This window comes from Bidens hawaiensis, unplaced genomic scaffold (genome assembly GCF_021521415.1).
Source record: "Bidens hawaiensis isolate Kalapana, Puna unplaced genomic scaffold, B.hawaiensis_p1.1 tig00047535_1, whole genome shotgun sequence".
Classification (NCBI taxonomy): domain Eukaryota; kingdom Viridiplantae; phylum Streptophyta; class Magnoliopsida; order Asterales; family Asteraceae; genus Bidens; species Bidens hawaiensis.
The window spans coordinates 30,451-43,301 of NW_027498500.1; the positions used below are offsets into that span (position 1 = coordinate 30,451).

The window sequence follows — 12,851 nt, forward strand, 5'->3', positions numbered from 1 at the left end:
GGAAGGTGGGAAATCATACCCGCTGTGATTCCCAACAGACGTAAACTAACCGAATTCGGATTCGCTTGGTTCGTTTCTCATTACGATCCATGATTTCAACAGGTCTTTCAACCATTTTCATTGTCTCGTCAATACGCACTTCATCGAGTGGTATGTGAAGATTACCTCGGCTAAGCACTTTTTGAGGTTCAAGACATGAAAGGTCGGATGAACACCAGTAAGTTCTTGCATTGACTCGAGTCTATAAGCCACTTTTTCAATCCTTTCGAGGATCCTGAATGGGCCTATGAAGCAGGGTGCTAGTTTTCCTTTCTTTCCAAAATGGACTACCCCTTTCCAAGGGGATACGTTGAGAAGGACAAGGTCGTCAACGTTGAACTTGAGGGGCTTTCGCCGTTTATCTTCATAACTCTTTTGACGACTTCTAGCAGCGAGAAGATTCTTGCAGATTTGATCAATACGATTGGTAGAGTCTTGAACCATCTCGAGACCGATGATTTGGGCTTCACCAATCTCATTCCAACAAATCGGAGAACGACACTTGCACCATAGAGAATCCCAATTTCCACTAAAATCAAGTACACACAATCGAAACATATCCTCCAAGGTTTGTATTAAACATTTGGATTGGCCATCGGTTTGAGGATGATACATGTTACTAAGAATAAGGCGAGTTCCCGAAGCATCTTGAAGTGATTTCCAAAATGAGAGGTGAAACGAGCATCATGATCGGAGATATTGGTCAGTGGTATACCATGGCGACAAACTATTTCACGAACATAGATTTGAGAAAGTTATTTCACGGAGTACTTCCTTGGATCGGGATGAAGTGAGCCGATTTAGTTAATCGATCGATGATTACCCAAATACTACCATTTTGCTATTGGGTGATGGGTAACTTGGTGGTTGCATTCCCATGGCAATGCCTTCCCATTTCCAAGCATGAATCGATGGTTTCTCGAGTAAAACAAAAGGTTTTTGATGTTTGGCTTTAACCTTCTAGCATGTAAGACATTTGAGACGTAAAGTGCCACATTTATCTTCATGTCGGGCCACCAATAGATAGAACAAAGACCGGAGTACATTTTATCCACACTAGGATGTACAAAATATCGCAACTTATGAGCCTTATCAAGAATGAAAGTACGAAGGTCAACACAATCGGGAATCATAAATGGTTGAGGAAGTAAAGCAAGCCATTGGGTTTGGTTTCGTGTTGAAGTTCGCATTCACATAACATTTCATTGTACATGTTTCCTTTATCAACGGAGGTGCATTGGGCTTTATAGATTCGGTTTTGAAGATCGGTTTCAATGATGATGCTATGATGTAGGCTGGATTTGACACTCACTTGACGAGTAAGGTCATCGGCCACGACATTCGCTTTACCGGGATGGTAGCGATTTTTCAATCGTAGTCACTAAGTAACTCGGCCCATCTTCGTCGTCTCATTTTGAGATCTTTTTGGTCGAAGATGTGTTGAAGACTTTTACGATCGGTGAAGACTACACATTTCGTACCATAAAGATAGTGTGTCCGGATTTGAGAGAGAAAACGACAGACACCAATTTCTAGATCGTGAGTCATGTGATTCTTCGCGTGAACTTTAAGTTTCCTTGAGGCATAAGTGATAACTTGACCTCACTGCATGAGAACGCAACCTAGACCTTGGTTTGATGCATCACAAAATACAACAAAGTCGTCGTTTCCTTCGGGATGGGTTAGGATGGGAGCATTGAAAAGTATATGTTTTAGAGTTTGGAAATTTTCTTTTTGCTTAGGTACTCATTCGTAAGGTTTTCCCTTATGAGTTAATGTGGTGAGTGGTAACGTGATTTTGGAGACGTTTAGCATGAAACGCCGATAATACCCGGCTAAAACAAGGAAAGATCAAACTTCCGTAGGTGTGGATGGAGTTTTCCAATCTTTAAATTCCTCGATTTTAGGGTGGGCAACATGAAGACCTTTATCGTTGATGATGTGGCCCGAAAATTGAACTTCCTTTTGCCAAAATTCACATTTTTAGAACTTGGCATAGAGTTGTACTTTTCTTAAAGATCGAGAATAGAACGCCAATGATGCTCATGTTCAGGAATGGTTTTGGGAAAGATGAGGATGTCATCAATAAAGACAATTTCGAATTTTTCCAAAAATGGTTACAAACGCGTTCATGAGATCCATGAAATCACGGGTGAATTGATACCAAATGGCATAACAATGAACTCGCAATGTCCATACCGAGTATGCAAAGCGATTTTCGGAAAGTCATCTTCGTGCACAAGCAATTGATGATAACCTGATCGAAGATCGATTTTGGAGAAACAAGTTGCACCTTGGAGTTGATCAAAGAGGTCATCTATTTTAGGCCAAGGGTATCGATTCTTTATGGTGAATTTATTGAGCTAACGGTGGTCGATGCACATGCGAAACGAGCCATCTTCATTTTTCATGAAGAGAACGAGAGCGCCCCAAGGAAAGGAGCTTGGACGGATAAAGCTCTTTTGAGAGAGTTCTTGTAGTTGGGTTGATAATTCTTGCATTTTCGAAGAAGCTAAACGATAGGGAGCCTTGGCTATGGGAGTTGCTCCTGGCACAAGGTCGATTCAAAATTCAACTGGACGAATTGGTGGAATACCGAAGACGTCATTGGGAATAACCTTAGGAAAATCACAAACAACGGGAATGTATTGGATTTTTCTTTGTCCAGTGACTTTTTCCACCGCTTGAGCTCGGAATAAAACGTACTTTTGGGGCACACACTTTTGAGATTGAGAGCACGACATGAGGTTTTGAGTCGTTTTGCCGAAGATCTTAAGGGTTTTACCATTGGCGAGTGAAATTCGAATAAACTTGTCATAACAAACAACTTCGGCACGATGAAACACTAACCAATCCATGCCTACTATGGCGTCGAAACTTACCATTTGAATCGGGATGAGGTCAATTGAGAACTTGCGCTTGCAAAGAGTTAGGATGCAATCACGGATGACCGAATCGATGGTGATAAAGCTACCATTTGTGACTTCGACTGAAAAAGGTCGAGAAAGTTTAGTACAGGGTACGCCACGGGTAGATTGAAATTTAGAAGAAATAAAACTCCTATCGGCATTGGTGTCAAATAAACTTGAAGCTAAATGCTCATTTACTAAAAATGTACCGTTCACCACGTTGTTGGCAACTTGGGCTTGGTTGACATTCATCATAAAATAAACACCCTTGGTTGCCATGGATACCTTGCGAAGCTTGCGGGAGCGGAAGAGGAGTAGCTTGAATGGCTGAAGCGGTTGAACTGGAGGAGCCATGAGTTACAGGACTTGAGGTTGATAAGTTTGCACTTGGAAGGCTTGAGTTGTGTTGTAAGGTGCGGATATGATTTGGGTTTTATTAGTAAAAGCGATTTGGGGACAAGCATTGTGAAAATGGTTTGGGTCACCAAAATTGTAACAAGCTCGTGGTTTAGGGGGGGTGTGAGTAAAAGGTAAGAGACGACTTGAGAATTTTGCGGAGCAAACCTTGGTTGAGCGGGTTTCCCATGAGAGGCTTCATGACACACATTGCTAGGGTGACCGAAGGGTTTACAATTCAAACATTGGCGACAAGCGGAGTAAGATAGGTGATGGCGTTGACAAGTGTTGTACAAATGGTCAGGACCGGTATAAGGTTTTTCGGTTTTGAGGAGCTTGGGATTGATATAGGGGTTGAGAAGGGTGAGTGATGAAATAGTTTCCGTGGTTTGCTTTGTGTTTATTTTTGGAGTAGCGGGATGAATAAGTTGGAGTATAATTTATGGATTGATGCTAAGGATTAACTTTGGTGTGGGATGACGGTTCAGGTGTGTTCGGTTATTAGAGACCGAGATGTGATAATAAGTTAGGGTTGTCTCATAGCCTTTGCATGCTAGGATTAGAATTGCGAGAGAGCAAGTTCGGTTCTTGTCGGGTTTGGGTTTTTGAGCGACTAGTTGATCTAATTTGTGTTAAATTGAATTGTTCCTCTATCTTTGGTTGTATAGTATTCATACCCATTAGGGTTGAGTTTCGGTGAGTCCGAGAGGAGAGTCGATATTAGAACACCTTAGTAATCGTTTTCCAGTTTGCTTGTCTAATCGATTAAGTGTGGTTAAGGTTTGTTAGTGAGACCGAGAGGTGATCTAGCTAACTTGAGCGAGCCTTATTTGTGTCATCTTTAGATACCGGTGTCGTGAGGTTATTCAATCCATTTGCTTGTTGAGCCGTCATTTTGATTCTTACCTAGGTAGATGTTTTCTCCATATTCGTTAAAACCTCGTTAAGTGCCATTAAGTTTTCTTGTTAGTTTCATTAAGTTAAGTAAGTTAGTTAAATTATTTAAAATAAAACTTAAAAAAAATCAATTAAATATTATTAGGTAAGACTTAGATTAGGGTTTATAATCTGAGCCGTTTTCACGTGTCTTCGAGTTCGATATCCGGACTTTCCTTATCTTTGCTATACGCGACCGGTACACTTGCCATTTGTGTGAATTAAGATAGGTTGTTTGGTTTTTAAAGCTTAGTTGCGATACGTGTTTATTGTTTGTATATATTTTCGCACATTAAGTTTTTGGCGCCGTTTCCGGGGACACGGTGTGAGGCAATTAAAGAACGTTCCGAGTTTAGGAAGTTACTTGTTTACGTTTTACTTGAATTTGTTTTTAGTTTAATTTTAGCCTAGTTAATTTTATTTTTTCTATATAGTCGTATGCGTCATACGCGCTCACAAGGACCGCCGAAGCTTGAAACGTCTGACAATACCGAGAAAGTCCAGCTTGAGAGAGAGCGTTCTGTTTCACCGATAGGTTTTGATTCTTCTTATTCTCCTGTTTCTTCCACATCTTCTATGGATAGGAACATGGGTGACCAACCGCCTAGGAGAGTAGTAGCTGACTATGGTAGGCCAACATCGAATCCTCATTCTAATATTACCTTACCGGACGGTGCCGCCGTTGGCAACTGGTCTATTCCTGCCCACGTCATGCTATTCATCAAAAACCGCACTCCAATTCCAAGGGCTAGAGAGCGAAGATCCTTCAAACAACATCGACATGTTTGTTCAAATCTGTGAAACTTTCAATATCGGCAACATGAACGATGAAGCCATATATCTCCGTCTTTTTCCTTTCTCACTTGCCGGCAAAGCCTACAAATGGCAGAAGTCACTACCTGTTGGATCCATCACCACTTGGGCGGACCTTTAAGAAATTAATGACCAATTTTTTTCCGTCATCTAAATTCGCTCGACTCCGTGAGAAGATTTGTTCCTTCCGTATGAGGTCCGACAAGTCTTTCGGGGAAGTTTGGGAAAGATTCAAGGACTTTCTTCTTAGTTGTCCTCATCATTGTTTAAATAAGTGGATGCTCATCGAGAAATTCTACAATGGAGCCACATAACATGTGAGAGAGATTTTGAACCAGACCGTTAATGGGAACCTCCTCAAGAACAAAGATACCGATGAGTGCGTCGTCCTTTTTGATGATCTTGCAGCGAACTATGAGGGGCATAGGGGCATAAATTCTTCCACGTCATCGAGAGGAGTACTTCAAGTCGATTCGAACACTAGCATGCAGGCGCAAATTGATGCTTTGAACAAAAACATTAGAGATCATACCCTGAAGAGCTTCGCAAAATGTGAGGTTTGCCGAGGGGTTCACGACACCATTGACTGCCTTGTTAATTCAGGTAGAAATCAGGAGGAGGTTGACTTCGTCAACAACTCCTTGAGATATCAAAATAACTATCAAGGGGGACAAGCCAATGGCTACCATGTCCAATACCAAAACCAGCGTCGAGAGAATCTATTCTGGCTTGGGAGTTCAGGTCATCAGAGTTCGTAACAAATGGGGAGAGAGGAGAAGAAAGCCTCACTGAAGGATATGATGATTGAGCTTCTGAAGCGAGATGAGAGGATCTGAGTGATAAATGAGGCGAAATTTGCGGAGCACGATGCTATGTTGAAGAACCAAGCCACATCTCTAGCTAATTTTGAGTGTCACGTTGGGGAGATTGCCAGCTAGTTATCTGAGAGAGCACCGAGTTCACTACCGAGTAATACCGAGAAAAATCCGAGAGGGTTCGCCAAAGAAATGACTCCTAGGAGCGGTGCAAGAAGAGAAAGAGAGGCTGATCCTTCGAGAGTTGTCACACCTGCGGTCGAAGAAGAGGAGCAGGTGGAAGAGAAGATCCAAATGGAGGCTCCTCCGGTCGAGGCACACCAGCGGACTATTCCAGAGAGTACGAAGCAGGCCGATATACCTTCATCATCATCAATCCCACCTCTGAGAGTCTATAAACCCAAATTGCCTTATCCTGGGAGACTCCGAACATACAGAGAGAGATGAGGAGCAAAACTCCAAGTTCCTCGAACTTCTCATGCAGCTTCACCTAAACATTCCTTTCGTTGAGGCGCTCACTCAAATGCCCAAATATGCCAAATTCCTCAAGGTCATTATTTCCAATAAGAAGAAACTACCTGAGGTCTCTCTTATATTCCATTGAGTGTTAGGTTATCTACAGTGTCGTAGAGAAAGTTGCCTGAAAAATGGCCAATTTTGGGAGTTTTACGATTCCCTGCATCTTAGGTGATGATATGGTTCGACATGCTTTGGCTGATCTTCGGGCCAGCATCAATCTTATTCCGTATTCTGTGTTCAGTAAGTTGGGTCTGGCGAACCAATGCCAACCCGAATGAGTATCCGGTTTGCTGATTGTTCCGTGAAACACCCGCGAGGGGTGGTCGAGAACATGCTCGATCGTATCAAAAGTTCTTCCCGGCGGACTTTGTCATTATGGATATGAATGAGGATGATAGTGATCCGCTCATTTTAGGCCGACCAATACTTGCCATCGCATAGGCGCTGATCGACGTCCATGAGGGCAAATTGATTCTGAAAGTTGGGGATGATAACGTCACATTTTACGTAAGACAGTCATTCAAGCACCCCAAGTCAGCGGACGACTCTCTGTATTTCGTTGGCACCATCATATCACATGCGCGAGAGTTTTTCACTGACATATGTGGAGGACCTACCTTGGACCAACAGATTCTCGATAAGGATATTTCAGAGGTCGAGATGGTTTCCATTACCACTCAACCATTGATGGATAACACCGTGTCACCACCCCAGATTCAGAGTCAGCTGTTGAGATAGTGCGAGACGATCCGAGGGACCGACCTTCAGTTGAGAGTCCTCCTCCTTGTTTAGAACTAAAAGATCTACCCGCTCACTTGGAGTATGCATTTCTGGACGAAGAGAGGAAGCTACCCGTCATCATTGCTTCTGCCTTGACGGAGGTCAAGAAGTTGAAGTTGTTGAAGTTGCTGAAAGAGCACAAGGACGCGATAGCATGGAAGATTGTCGACGTCAAAGGGATTTACCCCTTGTTTTGCACTCATAAAATCCTCATGGAGGATAATTTCAAATCCGTCGTTCAGCCTCAATGAAGGCTTAATCCGAAAATGCTAGAGGTCGTTAAGAAAGAAATCATCAAACTCCTTGATGCGGGAGTCATTTTCCCATCTATGATAGCGCCTGGGTGAGTCCGGTCCAAGTGGTTCCCAAGAAGGGTGTCATAATTGTCGTCACCAATGAAAGGAACGAGCTTATTCCCAATAGGACCGTGACCTGGTGGAGTGTCTGCATTGACTACCGGAGACTGAACAATGCCACTAGGAAAGTTCACTTTCCTTTGTCCTTCATTGATCATATGCTATAGCGTTTGGTAAGTCAGCAATAATACTGTTTTCTGGATGGTTTCTCCGGGTATTTCTAACTTCCGAAAACCACATTCACTTGCCCCTATGACATGTTTGCCTATAAACGCATGCCCTTTGGACTCTGTAACGCTCCAGCCACTTTCCGGGGATTTATTGTGGCGATCTTTAACGACATAATCGAGGAATCCATGGAGGTCTTCATGGACGAATTTTCTGTTTTTGGGAATTCTTTCGATCATTGTCTCTCCAACCTTGATAGGATGATGGCTCGTTGCGTCGACACCAACCTTGTCCTCAACTGGGAGAAGTGTCACTTCATGGTACACGAGGGCATCGTTCTAGGACATAGGATCTCTAGCGCGGGGATCGAGGTTGATCGAGCTAAAATTGAAACCATTTAATCTTTCCCCGCCCACTTCTGTGAGATCCATCCGAAGCTTCTTAGGTCATGCTTGTTTCTATTGCCGGTTCATCAAGGATTTCTCGAAAATCATGAGACCGATAATCAAGCTACTAGAGAAAGACGCTCCATTTTTCTTCTCTGAGTAGTGTATCGAGGCGTTTTATCTTCTAAAAGACAAACTCGTTAACGTCCCGATCATGATTGCTCCTGACTGGTCTTTGCCATTCGAATTGATGTGAGACGCAAGCGACTATGCTGTTGGAGCAGTGCTTGGACAACGGAAGGAGAAGCACTTCCTCCCGATCTACTATGAGAGCCGAACCCTAAATAGTGCTCATGAGAATTACACCACCACCGAGAAAGAGCTGTTAGTTGCAGTGTTTGCATTTGATAAGTTTAGGTCCTATCTTGTTATGTCCAAAATGGTCGTCTACACGGATTATGCTGCCATTTGTTATCTTTTCAACAAGCAGAACGCTAAGCCTCGTCTTATCCGATGGATCCTGCTTCTTCAAGAGTTTGATATCGAAATCCGTGATAAAAAGGGAGCCGAGAATGTAGCGGCCGATCACTTGTCACGTCTTGAGAAAGCCAAGATTGGAGATGCTGGGTCAACATCAACGACCATTTCTCGAAAGACGATCTTTGTCAGAGCCCAGGATGACGACTACCCGTGGTTTGCTCATATAGCGAACTTCCTCGTCGATGGTTCACTCCATAGGAGGATGTCTCACCAGCAAAAGAAGAAATTCTTTGCTGACGTAAAATTCTACATCTGGGACGACCCGTTTCTTTTCGTATAGGTGCTGAATAGCTAGTGAGGAGATGTGTGGATGTTGAAGAGGGGTGGCGGATTTTGAGCCACTGTCACGACGAACCGACAGGAGGTCACCATGGTGTTGTTCTTACTGCTAAGAAGGTCTTCGATTCAGCATTCTATTGGCTTTCGATTTTCAAGATGCTCATACGTTCGTTAAAAGCTGTGATCGATGCCAGTGTGTCGGTAACATCTCATCCCGAAATGAGATGCCCCAAAATGCTATTCAGGTTTGATAGGTTTTTGACATTTGGGGTATTGATTTTATAGGCCCGTACTCGTCGTCTAGAGGGAACAAATACATACTTGTGGCAGTTGATTACGTCTCTAAGTGGTTCGATGCCTGAGCCTTGCCCACTAACGATGCCCGAGTTTTAGTGAGATTTCTGAAAAATCTTTTCTCTTGTTTTGGTTTAACGATTAGATCTAGAGAACCGATTTCAACAAAAGTACACACGAAGATCTTCAATAGGAACCCCTCAACCACCTACGAGAGACGACTACACTTCAATCCCACTTCAATGCCCTGTTCTTACTGCTACGAATTACACAATTTAGGCAGTAAGAATGAAAGACATATTCAACCTTCACGGATAGTGGGATGTAATCGAACCTAATGACCCGTCTCCGGTGAACCGTGATGTGAAAAAGAACAACGCGGCGATAGCATATTTGTTCCAATCACTACTCGAGGAAATGGTTTTGCAAGTGGCTAATTTTACAACAGAAAGAAAAATTTGGGCAACAATTAAGGTTAGATTCATCGGTGCATATAGGGTCAAGAAAGCCCGTTTGGCAACCCTAAATAATGAATTTGACTCTCAGAGAATGAATGAATGAAGGTGATAGTATTGATGATTTCGCTTCAAAGATGACGACGATCGCATCGAAGGCTAGTGATTTGGGAGAGCCGTTTGAAGAGAAGAAAATGGTTCACAAATTGCTAAATGTTGTACCAGATAAATTCATCCAGATAGTGCATGTATTGAACAGTTCTTGGATCTTGACACAATGTTATTTCAAGAAGCAATTGGAAGACTGAAAACCTTTGCAGAAAAGACTAATTTGAAGAATAAGCAGTCAATGTCAGTGGTTAAAGAAGATCAATTACTGATGACTTATTCTCAATGGCCATCTAGACAAAAGGAGGCTGGTTCCAAGAACAAGAAATGGGGGAAAAGGTCATGAGAATGGGTCCAGTTCTTGGCAGAATCAGAAGGATAAGGATGGTAGCCGAGAATACTCAAAGAAGCAAAATGATAGACCAAAGAAAGATAAGTCTAAAATAAAATGTTACAAGTGTGATCTTCTTGGACATTATGCAAGTGAATGTTCAGAAGTAAAAGCCAAAAATCAAGAATTCAATTTAACTCAGGCAGAAGAAGGAGTTAAAGAAGGAGTTAAAGATGGAGAACCTGCTTTGTTCATGGTTATCTAAAAACAAGAGAGAGATGGTGTTTCTGAATGAACAAAGGGTAACACCTACAAAGTATGAATCAGGTTCAAAGGATGAACGAGTGTAGTATCTTGATAATGGAGCTTCAAACCACATGACAGGTAATGGTTCAATCTTTTTTGATCTTGATAAAAGTGTGGGAGGTACAGTTAGGTTTGGTGATGGATCTTGTGTGGTGATAGAAGGTAAAGGCTCAATAGTCTTAGAATGAAAAGATAATGAGCAAAGGGTACTCACCAATGTTTATTTTATTCCTCATTTGAAGAATAATATACCTCGTTTGGGACAAGCCACTGAAGGTGGATGTGTGGTTTGGATAAAGGATGAGTATCTTTGGTTGTATGAAAGGGATGGAAAGCTTTTGATGAAGGTACAAAAGTCACCAAATAGGTTGTATAAGATCAAGTTGAAAATAGGTGTTCCAGTGTGTTTGTTTGCATATTTGGACAAGACACCTTGGTTATGGCATGGCAGATTGGGTCATGTAAACTTTGAGTTCCTAGGGTATATGACTAGGAAGAAAATGGCGGATTGAGTGCCTTTAATCAGTCATCCTACACAAGTGTGTGAAGCTTTCCTCGTTGGTAAGCATACTAGAAAACCTTTTCCAAATCAAGCTGTGTACAGGGCCCTTTTAAATTGGTCTATGTTGATCTGTGTGGACCAATACTGCCCACTACACAAGCTGGAAATAGGTATTTCATGTTGATTGTAGATGATTGTACCCGATTTATGTGATGTTACATCATCAAGTCTAAAGATCAGGCTTTAGATACTTTCAAAAGGTTTAAGGCACAAGTTGAAAGTGAGTATTATTTCAAGGTTAAAGTATTGAGGTGGGATAGAGGAGGGGAATTTACTTCTCTAGACTTTAACGAATTCTGTGAGAAGGAGGGAATAGTAAGGTTGCTAACTGCACCTTATTCTCCTCAGCAAAACGGTACAATGGAGAGAAGAAACAAATCCATACTCAATGTGATTAGAAGTATGTTGAAAGCTATGAGTATGCCACAAGATTTTTGGGTAGTAGCAGTAAGGCATTCTGTATACATTTTAAACAGAGTTTACACTACAACTTTAAAGACTTGTACATCTTATGAGGCCTTGAAGGGTAGAAAGCTAGACTTACAACACATAAGAGTTTTTGGATGTGTTGGTCATGTTAAGGTGACACGGCCTAATTTGAAAAAAATTGGATGATAGGAGCATTCCTATGGTTCATTTGGGCTTTGAGGCTGGTACGAAAGGTTATAGAATGTATGATGTAACCAAGCAAAGAATAGTGGTCATTAGGGATGTACATTTTGATGAAGGAAGAAAATGGGATTGGTCAGATTATCTAAAAGGTGTAAGTGATGACAATCCAAAATGGGTTGAATTGTTAGTTCATAAGACTTTGTTCAAGGGGTTGAGGATATTAGCAGTAGTGATCTTACATATGGAGATGCAGGGTCAAGCCAATATGAGCACGGTTCAACTTCAAGTCAACAAGAAAATGAACCGGTGCTAGAAACTCAAGAACAAATGGGTGTAAGAAGGTCTACGAGAATTCATAACTTACCACCTAGACTAAGTGATTATGTTCTAGATGGTGGGATCAATTATGAAAATCATAGACTAGAAGAAGCTCAGAATGTTGAACCATTACTTGCACAAGATGAAGAGCCAATGTCATTTAAAGAAGCTGAGAAAGAAATTCTGTGGAGAAAAGCAATGGATGAAGAGATTAATTCCATTGAAAGAAATCACACATGGATCTTAACTGAAAGACCATCTAAGTGTAATCCGGTTGGATTAAAATGGGTGTATAAAGTAAAGAAAGATGCACTTGGTAATATTACTAAGTACAAGGCTCGTTTGGTTGCTAAGGGGTATGCACAACAGTTGGGTATAGACTTTGAATAGGCATTTTCTCCCGTAGCAAGAATTGAAACCATAAGATTGATTCTAGCTATTTCAGCCAAGATGGATTGGAGGGTATATCACATGGATGTTAAGGCTGCATTTCTCCATGTTGATTTACAAGAAAGTGTATATGTCAAACAACCAGAAGGTTATGAAAAGAAAGGAGCTGAGTCTAAAGTCTATAAGTTGTCAAAAGCTCTCTATGGGCTTAGACAAGCACCAAGAGCATGGAACTTAAAATTATATGGGGTCTTGAAAGAGTTGGGATTCAAGAGATGCAAGCATGAGCAGGCAGTTTATGTTAAGCATATAGCAGGCTCTATCTTGATTGTAGCAGTATATGTAGATGATCTGATCTACTAGTCACTGGAAGTGTTCAAAAGGAGGTACAAGACTTTTAACAACAGATGAAGTCCAAGTTTGAATTGACATATTTGGGATTATTGTGTTACTACCTTGGTATTGAGGTATGTCAGAATAACGATGGAATCTTTATAAGTCAATCAGGCTATGCTAATAAAGTTTATAAGCTAGCAAGA

General features: G+C 41.6%; 1 protein-coding gene across 1 annotated transcript; it reads right to left on the minus strand.

The window, feature by feature from the left end:
• Positions 1 to 2,603: 2,603 nt before the first annotated feature.
• LOC143597064 (uncharacterized) lies at positions 2,604 to 3,302 on the minus strand. The gene has a single exon (XM_077075673.1). The coding sequence runs from the start codon at positions 3,300 to 3,302 to the stop codon at positions 2,604 to 2,606; it is 699 nt and encodes a 232-aa protein (XP_076931788.1).
• Between the last annotated feature and the right edge of the window lie 9,549 nt (positions 3,303 to 12,851).